Below are 25,629 nucleotides of genomic sequence, written 5' to 3'. Positions count from 1 at the left end.
GCCATATCAAACAAACCTCCTAGGGCTGACCAACGTCTCTCAATTCTCCCCTTCAATCAACATTCTACTCAACTTGACTCGGCCCAACTCGGCTCAATTCAGCTTCATGAAACCTGAAGCCGGAAAATGGGAACATAAACCACATTTAACCTTTCATCTGCCCCGTGATGACATCTTATCGGTCTTGACACACCATGGTGGGAGTTCCGCATAGTACAGGCTGTGCCCTGTGTCGCGAGCGACGGATCAAGGTAAATATGTACCCAAGTATAACATCGAGTTACCGGGCTAATAAAGTCCATAGTGCGACGAGGCAGTCCCCGAGTGCAGCCAGTGTCAGAAATATGGTCGCACCTGTCCGGGCTACAGACGAACCTTCCGCTTCCAAGACGAAGGTCCCAACCTCGCGCGGCGACATCGCTCCAACAACCGACGGAAGGGGAGAGGCGCATCGGCTCGCCCAACCGCGTCCGCTACATCGTCAACCCGAACTGACCGATCCCCCCCGCACGCGATGACTCCGCTACCGCTGCAGACGTGGTGCGCGGCAACGCCATTGCCCTCATACAACGACACTCCTCCTTGGGTGGCTGGGATGAAAAAGTGTCGCCGTCGCTGGTACGCAAGTCGTTTCGTGCTGCACAGCCACAATTATTCCTGGATTTCATCGGCACGTCGTTTCCGACACTCTATTATCATAATCGGTTCCGGTCTGGCGATGCGCCCGGGTTCGCCGAATATATCGTTATGAATTTCGGCAGCGATACTTACCTCGACTACGCGGTTTGCTGCTTGAGCTCGGTCTATCTAGCACACTTGACTCAAGATAAAGCTCTCCTCCAAGCAAGTCGACAAATGTACTCGAAGTCGCTCCGTGAGGTTATTCGGGCCATCCCGAAAGCCAACCATGCCAAATCTGACAATATGCTATGCACATCCCTCATCCTCAGTGTCTTCGAAATGTACGCGCAGACCACGCCCGACGCCTGGGTCGTCCACTCTGATGGCGTCAAGCGACTGATGATAAGCCGAGGCCCAGAAGCGCACAGAACCGGGTTCGGCAGATGGTGCTGGATTGCATTCCGTGGCTTCCTCGTCGCTACGGCAGTTTATGAGGGCAAACCCTGCTTTCTAGACCAAGCAGAATGGCAATCCTACGCGGCGAAAGTCAGGACGGAGGACTGCCAGAAGTCCGGCGAGTGGTCTGCATACGGCGAAATATCCGACCTGGCTTTCGTGGAAATCGCCAAATGCCCGCGGTATATCAGCGAGACCCGGGATCTGATTTCAATGCCGACCGAGCCAGACTCAACTTTAATCACAAATCTCACCGGCCGCATACATGACACTTCCCGTCGGCTGTGCTCGCTCGCCGCGGAGCTCCGGTGCTGTATCAGCGCGCACAGTCAGCGCGAGCAAGGTATCGTTCAGCGGCCCGGATCCTTCATAGGCCCCGTACCAGAGATTTTCCCAGACACGGGCCCATCGCTGCTCCTCAATGGAGCAGAAAATATGCTAGAGACGCTCCAGCAGCTCTCCAACCGTCTTGAAGACCGATTACGCTTCACTCTCGTCGATTCGCCAGACTCGACTGTCGTCACGCCACCAAGCAGTGGTAGTGAATATTCCATACCCTCTTATTCTGGGACGTCGAAGAGCTTCACCCTCCCCTTTCGCATCCACTCGGAGCTTGGACAGGGTCCGTCTAGGACATCTGATCCACATGATCCCCGTGCTGTGATCTGGTTGGATCGCATCGCGTCGTCGATGGGTGTCCTCGGCGCCAAGGTCCTCCCAGGTGATTCCTCGAGTGCTTCAGTACAGATGGACAGTTCATCACCTCAAGTATTGGAATTGCCGTAGTCAACGAGGATTCTTGTATTCACATGAAATGTGATGAAAATATATATAACTGCTCCTAGCTGGTCTAGGATGAACCTCCCCCTACCACACAACACTACACACAACACTACCATCTACTTCTCTCCCCAATATGAATATAGGAACAACTCAGATATCCAATTTCGATGCATATTTTCGGCGTATATGAGTATGGAGTTATCAGATGCCATCACACTTTAAAAAAAACCACTGCAATAAATGATATCACAATCCTAATAATCCAAAGACTCCTCAAGCAAATTCCTCAACTCACCCCTCTCAGCCTCCAACTCCTTACTCAAATTCGGCGCGAGCATAAGCACCCGCTGCTGCGGGATAGTCCCCTCAACCAACCCCTCCAAATCCGCCGCCTTGAATCCTAGATCCTTCAACCCACGCGGTTGATCACCAAGCGTAACAAGGAACTCTGCAATCGCATTCCCAAGCACCTCACCCGCACTCTCACGCTTAACATTCGAGATATCGACACCGAATGCCTCAGCCGCAGCAAGATGGCGATCAGGGTTCGACGCCGCGGTAAAGCGGAAGACAGCAGGCGCGGTGACAGCCACGGAAACACCGTGAGGGATAATGGGATGATCGACCTCATAGCCCGCATGCTTATAGCCGGGGTTCTGACTAGAGATGGGGTAACTCATACCGTGGCAGAGATGAACTCCTGCATTTCCGAAGCCGACGCCCGCAAGCGTGGCCGCGAGCAACATCTCCGACTGTGCTTCGTGGTCGTTTGGATCGCGGACTGCGCGCGGCAGGTACTTGACCGTTGAGCGTAGGGCGGCGAGGGAGAATATATCGGAGATGGGGTTTGCGCCTTGGTAGGCGGGTCGGTTGATGGGGTTTGTTGGACGTGGGGTGCGCTCGTTGTATGGGATTGCGGTCCAGGATTCGAGGGAGTGGCAGAGGACGTCGAGGCCCGAGGCGGCGTGTACGGCTGAGGGCATGGTGCGGGTGTTGAGTGGGTCGCAGATTCCAAGGGTTGGTTTTAGGTTCCGGTGGGCGATTCCGGTTTTGGCTTTCTTGGAGACTAGGTCGAAGATTGCTGTGCCTGTTGTCTCGGAGCCTGTGCCTGCTGTTGTTGGGACGGCGACGAGTGGCAGGAGGGGTCTGTTTACTGGGCGACCTTTGCCTAAGGGTGCGTTGACGAAGTCAAGGAAATCGGCTTCGGGGAAGACGGTGTATAGGTTCATTAGTTTGGCTGTGTCGATTACGGAGCCGCCGCCTGGTTTGGTGTTAGTTTGTGTATAACAAGCGGTCGGAATAAGGGAGATGTACCGACGGCTAGGAAGGCATCGGGCTTATAGGGCTTAGCGAAAGCGATAGCCTCCTTTATACTTCATTCGAAGGCATGTTAGTACCTATACAACAGCCACATTTGAAGCTTGGGGTTGACTTACGAGCTATCCTTGGGCTCGGTGCGAACTTTGTCAAAGATAGTAAACTCAATGCCCTCACGGGTAAGACCCTCAACAGCCTGTTTCATAGCATCAAGCTTGGCCACATTGGAATCGGTGACAATGCACACGCGCTTCGCGCCGAGGTTGGTAAAGTCCATTCCGACCTCCTTGGTCGAGCCGGGTCCGAAGCGAATGCTGGAGGCCGCCATTTCGAAGGCGTACTCCTTCTCGCGCGAGCGGTCCACGGGTGTGGACATGCGGCGCTTCACATGGTTAAGCAGAGAGGGGGTCTGCTGGTGGTTGTGGTGGTGGTTGGGGTTCTTGTGGCATGGGCAGTTGGGTGGGTGGGTGTATTGTACTGTGCGTAACAAGTTCAGGGCACGATTGGCCGCCGAGGGGGCGACTCGGATTGCTGGAGAAACCATTGTTCTGTGTGTTCTTTAAAATTTGTCAGAATGAGAAGAGAAGGAGGGTGAAGTTGAAGTTGAAGTAGAAAAAGGTCAAGAGACTCGACAGATGAAATGTGGGACAAATTGGGGAAATGCGGGGAAATGCCCCCCGGACTTCTGGCCGAGGTCCCTATTTTCTGGTTGATGATCTCTTACTCTCAACTTACTCTCCCTTATTAATATATATATTTGGGGAAATCATCCACATCTATCCAATATATCCTCTTATGTTTCTCCAAAATGGAGAAACTGGGACCCAGTTACTCTCTATTCCCTGGTCGAAACCCGCCGATCATGACATACATCTACAACTACTATATATATCCTCCGTGATATGCAATATGAATGATTAATGAAACACAAAAAGTCGAATAATTCAATTGAGCAACACTATCGTATCCACCTTGCGCATAACCAAAAACAATAACAATCTCCAAACATGTTTTCTATTCCCTAATCCAATATCATTCCCAAACTAAACCCCCAACCTCTCAACAAAGCGACAGGACCAAATCCGTCGAAGGATCAACAGCCCTAACCTGACTTCCAGCAGGCGGAACCCCATCCTTCCAAGAAATCAACGGCTCAGAGGGTGAAAGATTCACCGGGTAACCCTCAAATGGATCCCCAAAGACATCGGAGAGATCATACCACAGCTTAACCTGTCTCCGGCCCCGTTCCTTTGTGGAGGAAAGGTTGTACGCAAAGATCATCTGCGGGGAACTAGTGTATAGCCCGTCGCGGTCGGTGCTGATCTTGATTGCGATGCCGCCGGTGTCTGGGTTCTCACGGAAGACCTCGCTGTACTCGTCATCTGGCCGTAGTGTTTTCTCGGGTAGAACCGTGGATGCCACGGACCAGAGGTAGACTGGGAAGTCGCAGTTGTTTTGCACTATCGCATGACCTAGGTATCGGTCTGTGGGTGGTGGCATGTTCATTGGTTTGAATGGGACGCTGCTTGAGGAGGGGAAGGCACTGGAAGAGACGTCTCTTGGGCGCTGGTGGTTGTTTTGGATTGGTGGGGTTGAAAGAGCGATGGTAGTGAGTGAGAGAAGAGGGATGATAGTAGAGAGATACATTTTGCTCGGTTGATCTTGCTTGGTTGATTGTAAATCTGTCTGTAGTTGTGTCTTGCGTTAGAATCAGGAATTGGAACTGCTTTATATAGGCGTTTCTGTTCCTGTATATGATATCATTCCATTTGTTGCTGTGTTGCGCTACGAGTCTAGACCGTCGGATCTAATTCCTTACGGCAAGACGTTTCTAGGCTGTTGCTGTGAACCTTGGCTTAGGGGTAATTAGAGGCCAATGTTATGTTGTGCAATGTAGATGTGGTGCAAAATGAAGGGGTGTGAAACTATCACAATGTAGTAGTCAAGCAAGACCCCGTCTAATTGTCCAACAGAAACATATGAAGAATGTCACCATTTCCCTATCCAGTGCCCATATTCACTTTGTATCCCCAGAAAAGGACTGCATGATTTCCAGGATTCTCAGTTGCAGCGAGGAATGTGTGGTCCTTTAATTTTATATCGTACATATGTCGAGGATAGGATGGGAAGAACCAAACCGATATTTCGCTTGTGTCGGATCGAAGACATTGAAGAATGTGATTAGCCCGCTACCCTCAGGTATAATATTTCAATAACATGAACCAAGTCCTATGCACATACAAAATAGTTATTGACCAGACTAAGCTGAAGGACTATACTTCTTCAACAACCTTAATAGTCAGTTACACCCGTTGACGGCATGACACACCCTGGATACACAGGTGGATACTACCATCTGAAACTCAGAACTTGATCAAATGTAAAAGCCCGTGGCTAGGGCAACTGTGGCGTTCTAGACATTCATTCTTTTTTGAAGAATGTGACCTTTTCATGGCGGAGACCATACGGAGAATTCTTTTGGGTTTGAAACCGCCGAGGAATGTCAGATAGAGAACTTCAGTAGTCGATAATAGAGGTATACCTCACCTGGCAGAAGGCCCTACTCTGCTACGGAAAACGAATTTCAGGAACAGAACAAACTCAGGGTAGTTCATGTGGCACGTCGAAATGGTCGGCCGCTCATTTGAGACTTCCCCGGCATGTCCGGCGTCTATCGGAGAACATCGTAAAACAGACCTAACGGTTCTGTGTGGCATACTAAAAGTTTGAGAGATGTAACACCATGCTGGCCTAGGAATATCACTATCTTGGTGTTTCAGCAGCCCGACGGTTTAGCTAGAAAGTTTTTTAAGGATTGACATAACTGAATGAGATCTAGATCTAATTATGTATCATCATTCCACCTAGATGTAGGACAGGTTTCCAGCTCTTCAAAATTCGGCTTCATATGCACACCTTTCAGACTCAATCCTCTTTTTAATCCTCTTTTTAATCCTCTTTTTAGTCCTCTTTTTAGTCCTCTTTTTAATCCTCTTCTTTACATCTTTTTAAAACCCGACTTTTTATACCTTTGTATCAATTAATCCAGTAGCGAATTTCGTATATATAGTCGTCTAGCCAAGTGTTTAGTAGAAGTTTAGTGGTAATAATAATATAGCCCCCAGCCGTTTAGGCATGTCTAAGTCTAATGTCATTGGCCGCGCTAGAGGCGCGGCTTCTCGACTTGTAATTGTATATGTAGAAGATGTCAAGTATGTACAGGAAGAAAGTAATGATGTAATATGTGTGACTAAACCACTCCCCCCACCTCCCAGAGAAATCCCGAACAGAAAGGCCTGCTTAGAATGAGACAACCTCCGAAGTGCCGAGAACGGTGGTACCCTTGCGAGCGACAACCTGAATGAAGTTGGTAGGAGGATCGACAAGTGTAGCAGAAGTCTCAAAGCCACTGCGCTTAGCTGTGGCGATCTGAGTGGTGTTGGCAGAAGTGGCAGAAGAAGCCGCGTAGACGACCCAGTTGTCATATTCGGTAGCGCCATTCCAGCTCATATAAACGGTGACACCGGAGTCGGTCTTGCTGACCGACGCGGAGGGTTTCCAGAAGGGAGTAGCAGTCCACTGGTAGCGGTAGCCACGGTAAGATGCAACAGCATTGTCCTCACCGAACTGAGCGCTAAAGACGACGTTATCGTCACCGTCAAACTCCTTGACTTTGGGAATGGAGCCGTAGGCCAAGAAGACATGGCTGTCCACCTCACTGAGGAGCTGGTAGCTGCCCTGGCTGACGGAGTGGATCGGGTCGTTGGGGTCAGTCAGAGAGCGGAGACCGGTAACTGTCTTCTTGTCCAGATCAATGGCCAGACTGAGGCCATTGGTCTCCGACTCTTCGTTGGTCGGGGTGTTGGCGTTATTAAACATGTTCAGGATAAGCCCATTGTCGGTCTCGTTGTAGACGCGCATGTCATGTTGCCACGAGAATTCGGCATTGCCAATCTGCTTGAAGTCGGCGCCATCTTCGCCGCTAACCTGCCACATCACGCTGCCGTTTTGGGACAGATAGTAACCTGACCACATGTGGCGCAGCGATACAAAATATCCATTGTTGGTGGTGGCGACGGAGTTGATGTGGTAGGCATCATAGGGGGCATCCTGGGTACCCACATCCCCTCCGAGGCCCTGGTAGGAAGTGGTCAGGGGGATGTCAGCTTCATGGTCAAGTGCACTCCATGAGTGCAGCACCTGGTTGGTAGGAATGTCGATCTCGTAGAATTGGCTGTCCAGCATCCACTCGGAGGAGGTACCGTCGATAGAAGTCAGATCATGCTGAGTGACATTGTAGGCGGTGCAAATGAGAGTGTTGCGGGGAGTAATGTGGCTCTCGTGCATGTCACAGTATGAGTCCTTGCTCGATCCGTCCGGGGTGACGAAGTCGCCGGTCAGTTGGACAGTGTAGATCTCCTTATAGGTATCATCAAGGATGTGCACCGTTCCATAGCCGTAGCCGATGGACATCATGTCTCCGGCCCAGAAGGTGATAACATCCTTGCCGAAGAGCTTTTGCACCATGAAATTGGCAGTCACCTCTTCCGGGCCTTCGTACACTAGGTCACCCGTGTCATCGTAAATGAGCGCAGCGCAGCCAGCGTCCTGAACGTCTCCACGGGGACCCATGAAGATGTAGCCGGGATCGGTAGTTCCGGTCTTGTTGACCTCGAGCTTAGGCGGCTTGAATGTCATCGAGCTGTAGGTTGAATATTCCCAGGCAACCACCTGAAGAGACAGGGCCAGGACGCTTCCTGCCGTGTACCACCACGAAGCCATATCGATCAAAGACCCAGAAAAGAACGACTAAAAAGGAGTATACAATATACTACAATTAAGGAACGTTGAAATAAACGAATGACTGTAGTAGGGTCGATAGGGGGTGATTTAAGATCTCGACATGACAGGCCTTTTCAATTAAAAGAACAGGTCTTCAGGAAATCTTAGCCCTGAAGATCATTATCCTTCTACCGAACCGAGTGGGTTGCGATGAAGCCATTTGTCCAACCAGGTCGGCCAACGACATCCACCTTTTTCCAAACTGTGGGACTATGAATAAATATCGTTGCCCATCGTCATTTCCCCACATATCGAACGTTACAATCCCACTTATAAACCACGGTATATGCGATTCATTGCTAGAGGTATGTTCCGGGGTGATTGACGGTGTGGGAACCAACAAGACAGTATATATCGTAGTGAGAACCTCACGGACCCAGAAGGACAGTTTGCCCGACCACAGTAAAATTGGTTGATTTGAGCGATCTGCATGACGATCAATTGTGGTTTCCTTGTGTGAGTTTTGGGTGGAAAATTGTCGGCAACTGTGGCGGCAACGTGGGATTGCCGTCTTTTCTGATGTCTACGGGCGACTCTCATTGGGCTAGTGCCTTACACCTTCTCTTTTACATACACTGACATCTTACTAGATCTTCTTTTTTATATCTTTTTCTTAGGCTCTTTCTAGTTGTCTTTCTAGTTGTCTTTCTAGTTGTCTTTCTAGATGTCTTTCTAGATGTATTTTCTAAGGCATTATAAGGCATCATCTGGGTTCAATATTACTACTACATAGTTATATAACTACATAACTAATTCCAATGTGTAGGTCTAAGTTACTGTCAGGCAATATAAACCAATGAGAGAGTTATGTAACGGTAATCCCTATAGTTAGTCGCCCGTAGACGTGTGGGTTCATACTGGAAGGTATAGGCCGTTTCTAAGGTGCAGCTGTGCTAGGCACTTCATTCGGATTCAAGAACCTCTTGAGCAGATGGTTGATTCTCCGGCTTGAAGGGAAAAGCATCGAGCGAAGCATCGAGAAAAGAACATCTCCTTCGTTTGGTTCAAATTCGTCCGCAAAAAGGCTGTCAAATGGCCGAGCTTTGCGTAATGATCTCCGTGGATCCAAGTGTCCTGTTATCAGATGAAAATTCGAGGGATTTAGTTGGCTAAAGTCGAGCCTCCGTGGGTTCAGATCAGAAGTGGCGTATGTGGCTCGAATGTCTTTTCTTGCACAGTTTATGCTTTTTTAGCGCTTCGTATATTGTAGAGTGATATTCTCTAGTTAATTCCTATACCACGGCGAAGAAGAGAACCAAGAAAGACATTGCATTATCTTATAACATTTCGTATATTATCTCGAGTCAGATAAATCGGATTCCATGGTTATTAAAGTTCTACGCTAAGGACCCCTGAGGGGTATGTGCGTCTGAGTGCGCTCGTATATTATCCACCGTATATTATCCACCGGGAATGGAGTCGCGTAATTGCAGGATTAGTGGGGGATTAGGCTAAAACATTAAAATAAGTATTTCAGGCGAAAGTGGTTGAGGCTACGAACTGTTTAATTTTAGATATTCTTATTCTTGACATTGGCTATAGTTATACGAATCATGGTATACGGAGTAACTACTGGATGGCATACTCAGGGGGTAAATGGGTAGGGTAAATGGACCATTGACTACTCCGTAATAAGTAATAAACCGTCACCTACCTAGGTAACTACCCGGTGGGCCTGATAAGATTACAATTTCAAGAATTAAGTATACTTTGTATTGCGGCTCCATACAAAAGGTACCTAAATATAATAGAAAAATAATATCAATCTTCTCAACTGTTAATATGAGTTCTAATCTTATAACTATTATCAATCTTAGTAGGAGATCCTAAGTATGTAAAACAAGAATTTTACCTCTATATCACATAGTCAGAATAACTTTTCTAGTTATTCTGACTAAAATAGACTCACGTTATAACTTAACGTCCTTATTTCTCCTCTGGCTGGTTTTAGGGTTGAATTGTGCTCATATTGTATTGAAGTGTCTTTTGTATGGCAGCTCCATAGAAAAGATACTTGATTATTGAAATTGTTGGGCTTGACTTGGCACGGTTAGCTCACAAACTTAGCGGCACTGGAGGACCTTGGGAATTGCATGTGCCGGGGTAATTCTACCTAGGCATTCCAAGGTTGTATAGCAATTAATAACATGAACATATGGACCGAGCAATGATATTCTATTATTTTATTTTTTGAGAGTGTAGATGTCATTCCATTGACTAACCTTGGAAACCTTGGGTCAAAAGACCCTACATCACCAAGTGACCAGTTACGAGACCTTAGAAACGGAGAAATAGCGGGATACCAAGGGTCTGTCCATTGGTTTGTTTTTTGGATCCTTTGAATCCTTTAAATCCTTTTGTATTCTTTGTATTCTTTGTGTTCTTTGTGTTCTTTATGTTCTCGATATTCTTTGTTGAGCTCCTAAAACATATGATCTGTGAATAGTAAAACTACACTTTCCATTTATCTTGTTATTTTGTCCTTGATTGGCTTCAAACCCAAAGACCAAGGGGAAATTAAATAACAATCAACCTCGTGCAGTAGCTCGAATCCCCATGAATCCCCCCATAAACGCCACCTCCGTTTCTCCACACATACGACTCATCGCGGGGACCAAACTCTCCCGGGTGTCTCCGGGGATTTTCCGGGGGTTTTCCAAGTCAATGCGAGAGGAGCTGGAACAAAATGGAATACAACATAGACCTGAAATTGGGATGTGTTTTTTCTCCATCCAAAGGTGTTATGTATTGAGCGTTGGACTTCTCGGGTCTCTTCTTCCCCAACCCCTGTAGACCCTAACGACAATCGACCATCCAGCGGCCATCTGGTGGCGCCGCAAATTACCAAATTACTTTTTGTGGGTTGAATTAACCAAATAAGACAAGGAATCAATTGCGCCAATGGCCGTGCTTATGAAATTTACCAATTAATAAAACATAACTCTCCCTTCCATCTTCATTTTGAATCCTAATGATGTTGCACCTATGTGCGAGATAGAGACGGCTCTTTTTGTGACTTGACTTCATCAAGTTTGCCCTTCATTTATTTCCTCCACTCTCTATCGGAAATTCTTCCACCTATTTCACCTCTTCGACCTCGTCTGCCTGATCCTTGTTGACTCTCCACGACAACTCTCCAGCAACCACTCAGGGCTGACATGAACACCGCCCACCATGACTACCGATCACGTCTCGAAGCCTACCGAGGCTGATGCCTTGATCCTCGAAGCTTGGGGTCAGGGTCTGATGGTTGGAAGTCTACTCATTATGGCTGCTATTACGCTTTCCAATATGAAGTCACATATTCTCTTGCATAAGCTGATCTTCGCGGAGGTAAGGAACCCCAAAATGATTAACCTGGTCATTGATACGCTGAACCAAATCTCAGCTAATATCTGCCTCGACTATAGCTCATTCTGGCCATGGCCCATGGTACTTTCATCTTCCCCCACGAGCCAGTCTACGGCTGGTATTTATCCGTGACTGCGATCGGCCTCAACATCTCCTGGGCCCTGCATAACGTCATTGCCTGGATGAAGAATCGCCCATTCCTATCGCGAAAGGTCTCGATCATCTACATTACCACGGTTATTCTCTGCTGGCCCTATTGGGGTCTGGAGATCTATGCGAACTTCACATACTTCAACAATATCAATAAGATCTTCCTGACAACTCGGCCAATGGAGCCATTATTCCGGTTCGTCATTCCCTTCCCGTCCAGATATCGGGTGCGACTCCTTTCAATTCGAAGTCACTTTTGACCTAACATATATACTTCTATTAACAGCGACCCGTGGTGGATCTTCACAACAGCCAGTCTATTCTGGACGATCAAGCGCGAATACAACTTTGGATTATGGGAACTAGTAGTAGTCAGCCCACGTTTCGGAATCATGTTAGCGGCAATGTGTCTATCGATTATTTTCATGGTGGTCGATACCTGCAGCGTGCTGAATGCCTTTCCCAGCACGCTCCCAACCGGCGTCGAGCCGTTCTGGAAAGTAAGTTCCCATCCTGCTCAGACAGTTTCCCAATTTCCCACAACACACCCTAACCATCTCTCAGTTATCCTTTATCTTCAAATGTCTCTGCGACACGGTCATTCTCGACGACTTTAAGACTGCCCTCGATCATTTACGCGTACATTGGATGCGCAAGAAGAACGGACAGTTGTTCGTCACCCCGCTCACAAATCAGAACTCCACCCCCAGCCCTCGTGCATACAGGACACGTGGGGATATTGAGACGGCTGATTTTTCTATTACACCTACTACCCCTTCGAAGGGATCTTACCCCCATGCGGTGCATATGGACGACGTTTGAATGCTTAATGAAATACCGGAGGGGCGCGTGACTACCTGGATTGCAACTTGTTTTTTTCTTTCTTTTAGCAATGGCCTTCGGACCTTTGAGTCTGGTTTCTTGATCTTGGCGCTTCTGGTGAGGTTATGGCGTATCCGGACGGACTGAAATTATGGCGATTGTACATACCCTGGTTTTCTTGAGGATACCAATTTGAAGCATAGCATTTAAAGACAGAAAAGGAAAAAGGAAAAGGAAAGCTTCCCCTAGGTTAGGTAGTTGAGGGAACATACAGATCTCTGTTCTTTTCTACATATTTGTAGATGAGCTGCTGCCTTGGGTAAGGAGATCTGCATTGCACTAGCCCCTACGGGCGTTTTCGATGAATCTGAATTGAATCCGAAGTGAATCTGAAGTGAATCTGAATTGAATCTCAATTGAATTATATTGTAGAGGACTGTTGTATACAAATTGAAATTAGCGGTCATAACCAATGACAGAGTTATGTGCCGGTGGCATGGCAAAAGAGCCCGCCGCTTCCACGATCATTACACTAGAGTCTAGACAGCTACGAACCCCAGGCAGGCAGCAGGCAGCGTACCGATCAACAGATGGATTTCGTACGCACGTGATAACAAAATCTACTTCGAAGGAAAGATGCATAGCTATCACCCAGTTATCATCCTTACCGAGAAAGGAGGCATGATCGGCACGCTGCAAGAAGAAACCTACTTCCATCCAAAGATTTGCGAAACTGCGAAGGCCCCTAAGCCCCCAGAGAATTCATTCGGAGAATTAGCATATCTTCATGCAGTGTCACATCTATGAAGTTCTTTTTTTCTAGTCTGACTACCACTGATGAACGGTACTTAGGTGTGACATATTCCATTTATCCGAGTCTGTCTCGTTGATATGCATATCATCTGCACAAAGGTTAGCGTAGCTATGGGCTGTCTAGTCCTTCCTCGGCAGGAGAATGTGGTCACATTTTGAGCCAATAAATACATCTCATTTGCCGCTCATGGGCTAGGTGCTACTGGACTTCCAGAAGTTAGCGTCACTGTCTACACTTCCTCTGGTTGGTACTGGAACCCAAATGCCCGAGGTTCACTAGACTATATTAAGAATAACCCCGGAATATCAACATTCCTGTATCCTCAAATTACCTAATTTATTACACCGCTCATGTCTTGTATTTATACTGAACTAGAAAAAGATATAAGAAGTAAAAGATGATCTTCAAAAAATATGCGGTATCTAGAAAGTCGAGAGGTATCAAAAGTGAACAATAGCACTCGTCCCGAAGAACGACCGAGAGATACAGTCGATGATGACACCGCAAAAGTACGTGGCCGGTACTCCGGTACAATTCCTGGGCTTCGTAGACTAGTAGATACCGGGGATGATGCGGCTGCGAACAATCGACGTATAGCGCTTCCAGTCGGCGCCATATTTCCTTTTGCACTTTTCTTCGTCACGCCCCTCCCGGTGGATGAGCAGGATACCAAAATAAAGCATAAAGAAGTAAGTGAAAACGATTCCCCAGCCACGGACTTCAGGGGTCTGTATGGCCTGCTTCTGTATGTCGCCAGCGCCATTAATACTTTCAATGATGGTATAGCCGGCAACCCCGGTAGGTAATGAATACGACCACGACATCAGCCAGTCGCCTAAGTAGTTGATATGGCGCGCCAATCCCCACCAGCCGGAAATCATTAGCTTGGAGCCACTTGATGTCTGGATGTATTTGATATGCTTCAAATGGGGGTCGTTGGGGTCCGTACGGAAACGGTTCTTCTGGTTGTTGGCGCCGCGGAAGATCCAGTATCCCACACCGGTAATGGTCAAGATTAACAGAATATCTCTCAAGGACAATACCACTGGGAAAACCGCAAGATATCTGGTTTGGAGATTGTAGATGAAGGGTACCCACACCAGGTGGCCAAAAGAGAGCATATAACCGAATCCATCCATAATCACATCCATCGTAGTTAGAACTGCTGGTTCCATGTACAGCGCATCCAACACATAGAAGGTTTGGGATGCGGTCGAGAGTACGATAGAGTTTGAGATGTAGCCATACGTTCTGTATTGGCGGGCCATGTTGGACAAGTTCAATATGATCCACCCAAGTAGTCCTGGCCGCATCTCACACCATACATTAATGTCAATCGTTCGTGAGGCCTCGTCGACAAAAGGAATAGGCAGTTGTATCCGCGGGTTCAGCTCCCGGCCTAGGAAGAAGTCATACAGAGCATTTCCGGTGTGGCCACCCGGTGCCAACTCTCTTAGTTTGGGATTGGGTTGACCAAGCTTAGGGACCGAGAAACTTTTTGCATAAACAAAGGTGGCGAGGACGATACAGATCACCAAGTTTGCCGTGATGATCTGCAAGTAGTTGTCCCAGATAAAAACCCATATAACGAAATCAGCACCGTACACGTATGTGCCCAGAGCTAAACCAGAGAGAATCCAAATGGCAGAAGAAAACGCTAGAACCCGGTTAGGAAGATATCATAAAAAGAGCGTCCAGGGGTTCATACCGTTGAACTTGTAGCGAAGCCTTCCTTTGCAGGCCAACTCCGTGCCCTCAACCACCTCGCCGGGTAGAAACACGTACAAAATCAGACTGAGAAAGTAATAACTCAGCACCCACATGGTCACTCGCATGTTAAAAAAGGCTTTGAGACCGTCTTGGGGCCAACCAACTTCCTCCTCTAACTTATCGAGAGAAAGTGTCGATGGATCGAGCAGCGACGGGGCAGGGCAGCCAGACACATCATTACAGAGGAAGGTAAAGGCGTAGATAAGAGTTGAGAGACCGAAGATAAATCCAACTGCGCCGAAACTGCTCAAGGTCAATCTTAGGAATCAAGCACGTGAGTCGTGACAATTGGGACCACATACGACCTACCAAACTCATGGCCCCGTTTCCACAGAACCGATTGAACCGGAACCTTAGCTTTGGAAGCCTTTCTAAGCTCCATGGTGTCTTTGAAATGAGGCGGAGTATCTCTAGAGGAGAGCAAGTATAGGGTGGGGGTAACGCAGGAGCGACAAGAGTTGTAGCAAGTCCGCAAGTATACCAGAGAACCCACCGAGGAGGCAGGGGAAAAAAAGAGTGCTATGGGAGTCTCAATGGCTTTGGAACCATCTGCTTACCTAGGTATATATAAATGTTGTATGCCTAGGTGCTAACAGCGTGGGCGTAAAGGGAAGCTTCGAAGAGGCAAGTAGGGTGGTCCGAGCCGGAAAAGTTGGTTGCCGATGTGAGACTGCGGGTACCTTTGATTCTCCACACTGCAGTAAGCCCTATTTATATCGATATATACCTATGTTGTAGGTAGGTAAGTATCCATATGGATAATTGAGGTCAAACACGGAAAGAGTATCGTTATACCCGGTATCGTTATAACCAGGGTTTACTGTAACCATGGCTGTAGCAGAAGGAGCAGCCATGTGAGTCTGACTATCAGATGCCATCTCTACAATCAACCGATAATAAGGAGATCATATGGAGAATTACGGAGCCTCTTATAAGGTACCAGGATACCTAGGTATCTCTTATCAAATAATATTGTTTTTGTTTGGAGTTACTTGATGCTGGGCCCTTTGTCGCGATTTAGATTGGACCCCGCGTAAGTTTAGCGCTGCGCTAATGCGACCAGCCAGCCAATCAATGCTTAACCGCCCGCGTCCCACTTGCGGCGCGAGCCTACGGGATCCCGTATTCGAAGCTCGAAGTTCGGTCTACATCCTTCTCTCCATAAAGGCCATATGAACCTGTGTGTCAATCTTTCTGGCTTTATACAGAATAATGACGCGGAATCTTCCTAATATACTCATGCATCCCTTCAAGGCATTTCGCCAGTCGCCCTGGGCATTGTCGTCCGCCCTTCCATCCCGAATCGACCCGTCCTTGCTGGTTGAAGAGGAGAACTCTCCCTACTACGAACCAGCCTATTTTTATCCGGCGCAGATCGGTGAAATACTTAATGACCGGTATCAAATTGCGACGAAGCTTGGCCACGGAAGCAGATCGAGTGTATGGCTTGCAAGGGACCTTCACCAGTTCGTATTGACCTATTCACATTTTAAGGTATATATTGACAGTTTAGGTGGCGCTGGTTAAACGAGCGATATATGACTCTTAAAATCAACTCCAATAATTCCCACACACGAAAAACTGCCGGTGACGTTGAGCTAGAGGTTCTGCGACATATAACGAGAGCGAACCGTCAACATGAGGGTTGGCGTTTCGTTCGAAAATTACTTGACTCGTTTTCTGTCCAGGGAATCTCAGGGAGTCATGTATGTCTCGTCTTCGAACCTTTACGTGAGTCACTGGGGAAATATTGCCAACGATGGCAAGGTCGCGTGATGCCACCGGAGATTTTCAAAATAATCCTCCAAGAAATACTCCAAGGGCTTGATTATCTCCACACTGAATGTCATATCATTCATACCGGTAAGAATTCTTATTTGTGTTAGTTAATAATATGGTTCTCATTCAAAAGCAATAGACTTAAAGCCAGATAACATTATGGTACGACTGGAAGATCGTGAGCTCTTATCCCAGAATGCTCGAGATGAGTTTCAAAACCCACTACCTCAGAAGCATTGCGACGATAGACGCATCATCTATCTATCCCGTAGGGACTATGGGCCGCTAAAGGACATTATCGGACTGATTGAAATCGTCGACTTTGACCTAGCAGTCCAAGGTGATATTCCTCAGGATGGCTGCATCCAGGCGGAGGTATATCGTGCGCCAGAGGTCATCCTTGACAGAGGATACACGTATAGTGCTGATATATGGAGTCTAGGAGTTATGGTACACAGTGTCTCCCTCCCCCAAACATACTAGCACAGACAACTAACCATTGAATGAAGCTATGGGATTTTCTAGAAGGACGAACACTATTTGAATCAGTTGATCCACGCACCGTTGAAGTTTATGATGACGAAACGCATCTTTCGTATATAACGTCGCTTTTGGGTCCTGCCCCTAAAGAATTTGTTAGCCGCGGCAAGAGGACATCGATGTTCTATACCGCTGCTGGTAAGTGAGTCTTTCAACTAAATATATTATATATAACTAATACTACATTTTAGGGACACTCAAAAAGAAAGACCTTGTTCCTAGTAACTTTAGCTTTGAAAGCACCATCTCCAAGATTGATGGGGAAGAAAAGAGGATGTTTATTCGCTTCGTCAACCGGATGATCAAATGGAAACCCGAAGAGCGAAGCACGGCGAAGGAGCTACTACAGGATCCATGGCTTCATAACGATTATCCGCAAATATGAGGCTGTCTTCCATCTTTGTTCAGCGATTATTCTGTCAAACCCGGCAATGTTTGAGCTAATAGCTGAGGGGCGTTGTTAGGGAATTAGTCGGGCCGCTTATAGATTAGTTTTCTATTAGAACAGTCGATTCAGTTCGGCTTTTAGGGGTTTAGTAAGTTAATACTTTTTATATTAATAACTTACTACTTCGGCCGAATTTTTAACTACTTTATACTTCTTAGAGGCCTCAGGTCCGTACAGCGCACCCGCTTTACTGCACCACACAAAAAAATCCAAAAAACGAGTTCGGGATGTACATCGGAATGCGGAGACATCGGAGTCCGTAGTTTCGGCAAGTTTGCCGATCTATACGGGATCGGATTATTTGCATGGTCTAGTATGATATTAATATTGATATTCAAGTTGGATAGAATGATAGATGATCGTCAAGGACAGAGGCCGCATAAATGTCTACTTATACAATATAACAATAACACTAACAATATAACAATGTTAATAGTATATTGGCAAATCTCCGGATCTCAGCGACGTCACCGATACACCCAAAGGAAGGTCCACCCCCGATTTACCCACATACAAATACCAACATCCCCCCAGGAGTTACCCTCAACATTTCTTCGCCATTTACATATATACCGATACCTCCGTACAAATAAACATCCAACAACAACAATCATGGCACTTTCCGCACCAAGCACAGACGTAAATCCCTACTCATCCCAATCCCAATCCCCCAAAAGCTAACCAAGAAACAGCCCAAAGTCCTAATCGCACAAGAAACAAGCACAGACCAAATCTTCCCCAAGTTCACAGCAGACACCGCCTGGCAACTCGGAAATGCACTGAGGGACCGAATCCTCCGCCTCCCGGAGGGCCAACGCAAGCCCGCCCTGGTCTCCATTGCGCTCAGCGGGGGCGCCCCACTCCACGTGGTGTTCCAGTCTGCGACAGAGAGCGGCACGATCCCAGACAACGAGAACTGGGTGCGACGGAAGCGCAACACCGTGCTCCGGTTTGGGATCTCGAGTTGGGCTATGAGACGGAAGATGGTTAGTGGGCTTGCGGCTGGTGCGTCGGCGAACGATGTCGAGGCGGCTTTTGTTAGCAAGTATGCTGTGCCGAGTGCTACTGGGGGTTCTGTTGCGGATGAATATGCTATCCATGGTGGTGCGTACCCGATTCGCGTGCGTGGTGTTGATGGGATTATTGGGGTTGTTGTTGTTAGTGGGTTGAAGCAGGAGGATGATCATCAGGTCGTTGCGGAGACTATTCAGGCGTTCGTGGCTCAGCAAGCGAAATAGAGGTTGTATTTGGTCAATACTATAAGATTAAGATGAGAAGAAAAATGTTCACTACATGATTATCACAATGAAGCGAAGGAGGGCCCGGGGACACAATGTACCTTTCGCGTGACATCCCTTGGCCTGAAGTATTACATACGCAAGTAGTAAGACACACCAGCATAACGTACTTGTTCCATCAAAATATAGTTCTATTGACCTGTTACTGCGGTACTATCTTTAATAAAAGAATGCAAGGTATCGTTGTATTGTATTCTGAGCCGGCGTTCAACAACCAGGCTGAAGAGTTGGAAGGGACACCAACAGTGGCCCGTGTAGATTCGAACACAAAAGGGGACTCAAGCAAAAGAAAAAAAAAAAGTGGAACTCCATGAATAATGCCTCAAAGATAATTTTACAGTTCGTCGTGGTCAAGGGGCTCGTCATCCTCATCAGGAGGAGAAGCAGAGCCGTACAGCTTGCTGGTGATGGGGTAAGCCACACCGGAAAGCTGCTCCTTCTGCTCCTCAAAGTCCTCCATGGTAGCGGTGGCGGCGTTGTCCTCGAGCCAGTCGTTGACCTCCTTAACGGCGTCGAGGATGGACTGCTTGTCATCCTCATCGATCTGGCCACCCAGACCGTTCTCATCGTTGACCTGGTTCTTCAAGCTGAAGGCGTAGTTCTCAAGGCCGTTACGGGCCTCGATCTTGCCCTTGATGGCCTTATCCTCCTCGGCGTATTGCTCGGCCTCCTGGACCATGCGGTCGATCTCCTCCTGGGAGAGACGGCCCTTGTCGTTGGTGATGGTGATGGACTCAGCCTGGCCAGTGCCCTTGTCGGAGGCGCTGACCTTGAGGATTCCATTGGCATCGAGGTCGAAGGCGACCTCGATCTGGGGAACACCACGGGGCGCGGGAGGGATGTTGGTCAGCTCGAACTTGCCGAGCATGTTGTTGTCCTTGGTCATCGAGCGCTCACCCTCGAACACCTGGATCAAGACGGTGGGCTGGTTGTCGGCGGCAGTCGAGAAAATCTGCGACTTGCGGGTAGGGATGACAGTGTTGCGGGGAATGAGCTTGGTCATAACACCGCCAGTGGTCTCGATACCGAGAGTGAGGGGGTTGACATCCATGAGAACGACATCGACCATGGAGTCATCACCGGAGAGAATACCACCCTGAACGGCGGCACCGAAGGCAACGGCCTCATCGGGGTTGATACCCTTGCTGGCCTTCTTTCCGGCGAAGAACTCCTCGAGAAGACCCTGGACCTTGGGGATACGGGTAGAACCACCAACAAGAACGATGTCATCAACCTCGGACTTCTTGACCTTGGCGTCCTTCAGAACCTGCTCAACAGGCTTGAGGGTCTTCTTGAACAGATCAACGTTAAGCTCCTCGAACTTAGCGCGGGTAAGAGTCTCAGAGAAGTCCTCGCCGTTGTGGAAGGCCTCGATTTCAATGCGAGTGGACATCTGGGAAGACAGAGTACGCTTGGCCTTCTCAACCTCGCGCTTAAGCTTACCCATAGCCTTAAGATCCTTCTTGACATCGGTGTTGTTCTTCTTGTTGTACTGCTTGACGAAGTACTCCATGACACGGTGGTCGAAATCCTCACCACCAAGGTGGGTGTCACCGGCGGTAGCCAGAACCTCGAAAACACCGTTGTCAATAGACAGAAGAGACACATCGAAGGTACCACCACCAAGATCGTAAACAATGACCTGGCGCTCGTCACCGGTCTTATCAAGACCGTAGGCGATAGCGGCGGCGGTGGGCTCGTTGACAACACGGAGGACGTTGAGACCGGCGATGGTACCGGCATCCTTGGTAGCCTGACGCTGGGCGTCGCTGAAGTAGGCGGGAACAGTAACAACGGCGTGGGTGACAGTCTTGCCCAAGAAGCTCTCGGCGATCTCCTTCATCTTACCGAGGATCATGGCGGAAACCTCCTCAGGGGTGAAGGTCTTGGGGGACTGGTTGACGTCGACCTTGACTTGGGGCTTGCCATCCTTCTTGACGACCTTGAAGGGGTAGTTCTTGACGTCCTTCTGGATGTCCTTGTCATCAAACTTGCGACCAATCATACGCCTGTGGTGTGTTAGTGCTGAGTTCATGCTGCGATGGGGTGGGGTGTAGTGGGTGCTTACTTGATGTCGAAGACAGTGCGCTCGGGGTTGGCGGCATATTGGTTCTTGGCGGCGTCACCAACGAGACGCTCCTCATCGGTGAAAGCAACGTAAGACGGGGTAATACGGTTTCCTTGGTCGTTGACAAGAATCTCGACCTTGCCGTTCTGCATCACACCAACACAACTGCAGTGAAAGTTAGCAACCTGTCCTATTCAAGATCAATCGTTTTTCCAAACTGTGGGAACTTACGAGTAAGTGGTTCCCAAATCAATACCAATAACATTGCCGTAGCTCTCAGGGGAGTTCTCCTCCTGGGCGTGGGCAGTGTTTCCAAAGAACGCCAGAGGCGCGACGAGGACGAAGAGAAGGTAGAAGATGGTGGTCCAGGCGAAGGGCTTGGAGGCGCCATCGCGTGCGGATAGGCGAGCCATTGTGAAAGATGTATGTATAGATAGGTGGATCGAAGTCCTTTTTCAACACGAAGACACAAAAAAGCTGTCGTTATGAAGCTTTGCGCGTGCCGCTCTAAACAGCTGCGCAGACGAGTAAACACAAGGCGTGTTTGACTCTATGAACCTTTATGTTAGTCGATGATATGTGGGAAAGGGACCCAGGGCGAAGTGAGTGAATGGGAGAATGGTTAAGAGAAGAATCGAAGAAAGAGGACTTCTTGTACGCGGATATGACCCAGCGGCCATGCTGGCCTTTTCCCAGTTCAGGTCACTTCTCGTGCGCTCATTGGCTGGAGTTCATTCGGCAGTGGCTGACTCAGAAACCGCCCTGCAGCCACACCGCCTTCCTCAACAGGCATCCTACTTCCCAAAGTAATCTAGTGGCAGGGGTCAACCCACAGACTACTCAGGACTTCCACCAATCAGCAGCTGCCAAATGATCGAACTTGCTAGAAGGGGGGACCAATGTTTGCCCCTTCGGGGAATCCAATCTCAGCTGCCACTGGAGTTTACCCGGTTGACTCATGTCCTTACTACTGACCACGTGTTGCTACATTGTTCTATGCTACATTGTAACATTGTAACATCCCAATCTGATGTCGATTCATTGATTATAATAAGTGGCATCTTGATCGAGAGAGAGAGAAAGAGAGAGTGTGTGTGCTATCGAGGTAGTATACTCGGGCCTATTTTGGTCGGGGATCTCCGTGTAGGGGGCGTGGCACAGAGCACCCACCATGTCCTGGGAATTTAGTACAGCAGCTTATGAGTCTAACTCTAATGGCACTACTCATGCGATATACTTCAATAATTCATTCAATAATTGAGTCTGAAATCATTTCCTAAATATTATCTAAAATCATACATTCGAAATCATATTCGAGGACCATACCTATCGATAGATCAGCTCTAGATCAAATACTATCTACTCTATGATATATATATATCTTTTCATACTTGTAGTATCACCAAAAATTCTAAATAAACAATGATCTGCTACCAAGCATATCGAATGAGATTGATTTCGATTATAAGAAAGATCATTCTAATAAACCAGCAGCCACCGTTGATCCTCCCGCGCGCAGGACAATCCTGGTCGGTGCTTCCAGAGGAACAGCCTGATCGATTTCAACCACAATACGCGCCACGACACCCGGGCCGACGATTTTAGGACGTTTCTTAATAGCCGCTCCTGATGCTTTATCTAGAGAGGCAACCAGCTTGCTGATGCGACCGGGTACATGTAGACGGCCACGGTGCACATCCACTTGCATGGGCATCAGGTGTTCGAAGGCCAAAACCTTGGCGGTGAAAGACGTGATGGTAGGAATAGGAGAGGAAGGACGGCAAACAACGTCACCAGAACGGAGGTGAATAGGGTCGATATTTGCGATATTTAAAACCACGTTTTGACCCGCCACAGCCCAGTCGCTTGGTTCGCTGTCCACCTCCAAGCTCCGCACAGTTGCTGTTTCGCCACTAGGCATGATCATGATCTGGTCACCCATCTGCAAGCTGCCTGCGTCAATACGGCCAGAGATCGAAAGCGGACTTTGCACGCCACCTCGAAAGACATCACCGATGGTCATACGCAAGGGCTTCTCGAGGGCGTGTGTGTATGGCTCCGACGTTTCCAATTCTTCAATCAACGTGCGACCTGTGTACCAGGATGCATGAGGGTCGTCACTCCGCCGAGAAATGTTGTCTCCCAGAACTCCTGAGCAAGGCACAAAGGAAATGTTGCTGTCATGGAAGCCTGCAGTTGTCAGGAACGCAGAGATCTGCTGTTCAATCTCCTCAAATCGTTCGTGATCCCATTGTACCGTATCCATCTTGTTCACAGCCACCACGATCTTTTGAACGCCCATGCTGCGCACCAGCAGAGCGTGCTCCTTAGTCTGACCCTTCAAGCCCGACTCGAATTTGCCCACACTGGAATCAATGACTAGAACAGCAAAGTCTGCCTGACTGGCACCAGCGATCATGTTCGGGACGAAATCACGGTGACCTGGTGCATCAACAATGGTGAAGGCTGTCTTGTCGGTCTCAAACTGATTGGTCGCGATGTCTATTGTCACGCCTCGTGCTCTCTCCTCCGACCCTTGGTCCAGCACCCAGGCTAGCGCGAATGAGCCCTTGCCGATCTTCTCGGCCTCTCGCCGATACCTATCTAGAGTCCTTTGGTCGATGGCACCTTGATCTGCTAACAACCGTCCCATGAGAGTGCTCTTTCCAGCATCGACGTGACCTATGTAGGATATGTATCAGCCCAGGTCCTCACCTTCTTGTCGATCGAAATTGACTTACCAATAACCACGAAGTTTGCAGACCGCTTGCGGGTGGACTTCTTGTACTCTGATATAACATCAAGATTCTTGCTCTTGACGGTCACTTTGTCTTCCACTGAGAGATCCTTCATGCCACCTGCCAGATCAGACTGGCCTTTCTTCCCCGCTGCCGATTTCGATGCGGCTGATTTCGACTTCATACCTACATATTATTAGGCAATTGCCTTTAAACCTTCCTGCGGGTCGCCAAACCTTTCGCTGTGTTCTGTGCATTGAGAACGACATCGTCGGGGCTGGGCGCTGCAAAATCAAAAGGTTCAGCATGATCCTGTCCATAGATTCTCAACAGGTCTGAGCTGGAGTGTAAGTGGCTGGGCTCAGCTGCCGTCGGGCCCGTTGCTGCGCCAACGATAGCGCTGGCAAATGGCGAAGGCGGGGCTCGAATGGTAGGCACTGGTCGTTGGGGTTCTGGTTCTTTTACTTCAAGCACCATGCTTTGCATTGATTCGGAAACCTCAGACGCTGATGACTTTCTGGTGTCAGATTCGGGACGCTTCGGTGTCGGATGAGAAGAAGAGTTTGGGGTTGTCAAACGGCGAGACACAGGACCCTCTGAAGCTTTTGGTGTGGACCTCCCGCTAGCTGCAAGTCTGTCACGAAGGGAGCGCGCAGCACCCGCATGATCAAGCGAGGGTGTCTTTGGTTGTTCGAATTTGGGAGTTGATGGAGTCGAAGTCTCCGGTTGTGATGGTGCCTTCTCGCCCTCTTTCTTCTTCCGGGCTGCAGCTAGGGCGGCCAATTTGGAAAGTTTTCCACCACTCTCCGGTGCACCCCCAAGAGCCCCAAACGTGGATAAAGTGGCTCAATCAGGATATCCGATTTCCGATGAGAGGGGACGTTGAGCCAGGGACAATCGCGAAAGAAATCGGCGGCCGAGAAGTGTGCTGTAGCAGGAGGAGCAGGGTATGTCGGCACTGGAAGACCTGTTAGAACATTGTTCAAACTTCTATAACATCAGTTTCGACTCTCTAGATACAGCATGGGATTCTTTTCATCGGATACACACATTTTGATTTGCAAGGAACAGCAGCACCGATGACCAGGGCGCGCAGAATATCTTGTGCCCCAGACCCAGACCCAGACCCTGAGCCCAGCGACGACACTCTAGGATAACAATTGCCCGATGAACACTGCTTACCTGGTTGAATCTTCGATTTTTGCAGCTTGGTAGCCTCCTTCTCTCTCTTTCCTGCACGTAGAACTTGGATTAGCTGGAAACAACAACAAACATTTGAACGCGCAAACTGCATAGGTAATTTATGTGATGCGGAGTATCTGTGGAAATTGAACTGAACGTACCCCTCAAATAGTTGACTGACTTCTCGATATCATTGTAGTAATGCCATAATGCATCCTGGACTTCTTCTTTCGTGGCGGTCACTGACGGTTGCCCGGCATTGAGCTGTTGCAAAACAGCGGTAGTACACTGTTGCAAAAACTCCTGTTCCTCGGGGTCAGCAGTTACGTCGTCGTCATCGTAAAAATCGTCATCGTCGTAATCGACATCCTTAATACGGTGTCGCGACATTACGGCGTGGGGAGGTGGGGTAATAAACAGAGGGGTTCAGTGACGGAGAAGGGACCGTAATCTAGTTACATAGCAATTGCACCTGACCGCCTTTTTGACCGCCTTCCTCACCGCCCTTTAATGTGATGACATCTGTACGTCTGTGCCTTCAATTGGCTCTGCGAGGCTATTTCTAACCTGAACACAACATAGCTTTGACATATAACTTGCAGAATTGACGAAAGATACTTAGAATCGTCTATATATCACTGGATATATAA

At 48.4% G+C, this 25,629-nt stretch overlaps 10 protein-coding genes across 10 annotated transcripts; 4 read left to right on the top strand and 6 right to left on the bottom strand.

The window, feature by feature from the left end:
- Positions 1–194: 194 nt before the first annotated feature.
- Positions 195–1,863, top strand: N7516_003667 (Zn(II)2Cys6 transcription factor domain-containing protein; the record flags this gene model as incomplete). The annotated part of the gene is made up of 3 exons (XM_057216387.1): positions 195–251; positions 305–395; positions 536–1,863. The coding sequence occupies 3 exons, from the start codon at positions 195–197 to the stop codon at positions 1,861–1,863; spliced, it is 1,476 nt and encodes a 491-aa protein (XP_057078270.1).
- Positions 1,864–2,114: 251 nt separating this feature from the next.
- Positions 2,115–3,721, bottom strand: N7516_003666 (hydroxyacid-oxoacid transhydrogenase; the record flags this gene model as incomplete). Its single annotated transcript, XM_057216386.1, has 3 exons — positions 2,115–3,121; positions 3,175–3,233; positions 3,297–3,721. The coding sequence occupies 3 exons, from the start codon at positions 3,719–3,721 to the stop codon at positions 2,115–2,117; spliced, it is 1,491 nt and encodes a 496-aa protein (XP_057078269.1).
- Positions 3,722–4,236: 515 nt separating this feature from the next.
- On the bottom strand, positions 4,237–4,824 carry N7516_003665 (Bys1 family protein; the record flags this gene model as incomplete). Its single annotated transcript, XM_057216385.1, has 1 exon — positions 4,237–4,824. The coding sequence occupies one exon, from the start codon at positions 4,822–4,824 to the stop codon at positions 4,237–4,239; it is 588 nt and encodes a 195-aa protein (XP_057078268.1).
- Positions 4,825–6,477: 1,653 nt separating this feature from the next.
- N7516_003664 (arylsulfotransferase family protein) lies at positions 6,478–7,959 on the bottom strand (the record flags this gene model as incomplete). The annotated part of the gene is made up of 1 exon (XM_057216384.1): positions 6,478–7,959. The coding sequence occupies one exon, from the start codon at positions 7,957–7,959 to the stop codon at positions 6,478–6,480; it is 1,482 nt and encodes a 493-aa protein (XP_057078267.1).
- Positions 7,960–11,193: 3,234 nt separating this feature from the next.
- N7516_003663 (uncharacterized protein) lies at positions 11,194–12,342 on the top strand (the record flags this gene model as incomplete). The annotated part of the gene is made up of 4 exons (XM_057216383.1): positions 11,194–11,352; positions 11,430–11,716; positions 11,807–12,020; positions 12,085–12,342. The coding sequence occupies 4 exons, from the start codon at positions 11,194–11,196 to the stop codon at positions 12,340–12,342; spliced, it is 918 nt and encodes a 305-aa protein (XP_057078266.1).
- A 1,365-nt stretch (positions 12,343–13,707) lies between these two features.
- On the bottom strand, positions 13,708–15,308 carry N7516_003662 (Ergosterol biosynthesis ERG4/ERG24; the record flags this gene model as incomplete). The annotated part of the gene is made up of 3 exons (XM_057216382.1): positions 13,708–14,813; positions 14,865–15,169; positions 15,229–15,308. The coding sequence occupies 3 exons, from the start codon at positions 15,306–15,308 to the stop codon at positions 13,708–13,710; spliced, it is 1,491 nt and encodes a 496-aa protein (XP_057078265.1).
- Positions 15,309–16,138: 830 nt separating this feature from the next.
- N7516_003661 (uncharacterized protein) lies at positions 16,139–17,630 on the top strand (the record flags this gene model as incomplete). The annotated part of the gene is made up of 5 exons (XM_057216381.1): positions 16,139–16,392; positions 16,440–16,789; positions 16,845–17,155; positions 17,215–17,383; positions 17,437–17,630. The coding sequence occupies 5 exons, from the start codon at positions 16,139–16,141 to the stop codon at positions 17,628–17,630; spliced, it is 1,278 nt and encodes a 425-aa protein (XP_057078264.1).
- A 675-nt stretch (positions 17,631–18,305) lies between these two features.
- Positions 18,306–18,931, top strand: N7516_003660 (DUF967 domain protein; the record flags this gene model as incomplete). Its single annotated transcript, XM_057216380.1, has 2 exons — positions 18,306–18,332; positions 18,386–18,931. The coding sequence occupies 2 exons, from the start codon at positions 18,306–18,308 to the stop codon at positions 18,929–18,931; spliced, it is 573 nt and encodes a 190-aa protein (XP_057078263.1).
- A 311-nt stretch (positions 18,932–19,242) lies between these two features.
- Positions 19,243–21,706, bottom strand: bipA (Hsp70 family ATPase KAR2). The gene is made up of 3 exons (XM_057216379.1): positions 21,291–21,706; positions 21,060–21,224; positions 19,243–21,000 (listed from the first exon to the last, which is right to left on the bottom strand). Exons 1-3 carry the CDS (start codon positions 21,470–21,472, stop codon positions 19,326–19,328), a joined length of 2,022 nt encoding a protein of 673 aa, XP_057078262.1. The 5' UTR covers positions 21,473–21,706; the 3' UTR covers positions 19,243–19,325.
- Positions 21,707–22,533: 827 nt separating this feature from the next.
- Positions 22,534–25,369, bottom strand: N7516_003658 (putative translation elongation factor EF-1 subunit; the record flags this gene model as incomplete). The annotated part of the gene is made up of 6 exons (XM_057216378.1): positions 22,534–23,741; positions 23,801–23,983; positions 24,034–24,567; positions 24,630–24,755; positions 24,980–25,030; positions 25,141–25,369. 6 exons carry the CDS (start codon positions 25,367–25,369, stop codon positions 22,534–22,536), a joined length of 2,331 nt encoding a protein of 776 aa, XP_057078261.1.
- Positions 25,370–25,629: the final 260 nt, after the last annotated feature.

The sequence above is a fragment of the Penicillium verrucosum genome (assembly GCF_028828655.1).
Source record: "Penicillium verrucosum strain IBT 35672 chromosome Unknown utg000001l_segment0_segment0, whole genome shotgun sequence".
In the NCBI taxonomy this organism is placed as follows: Eukaryota; Fungi; Ascomycota; class Eurotiomycetes; order Eurotiales; family Aspergillaceae; genus Penicillium; species Penicillium verrucosum.
The sequence above is the reverse complement of the archived record's forward strand: the minus strand, read 5'-3'. Positions and strand labels throughout refer to the sequence as shown.

What these genes read in the sequence shown, in the direction of transcription:
- bipA (XM_057216379.1), bottom strand. Translation starts at nt 21,472, where the DNA reads ATGGCTCGCCTATCCGCACGCGATGGCGCCTCCAAGCCCTTCGCCTGG. An exon ending in GATTTGGGAACCACTTACTC is followed by an intron (nt 21,225 to 21,290) that starts GTAAGTTCCCAC and finishes CTTTCACTGCAG; the next exon opens with TTGTGTTGGTGTGATGCAGA. An exon ending in CGCACTGTCTTCGACATCAA is followed by an intron (nt 21,001 to 21,059) that starts GTAAGCACCCAC and finishes AACACACCACAG; the next exon opens with GCGTATGATTGGTCGCAAGT.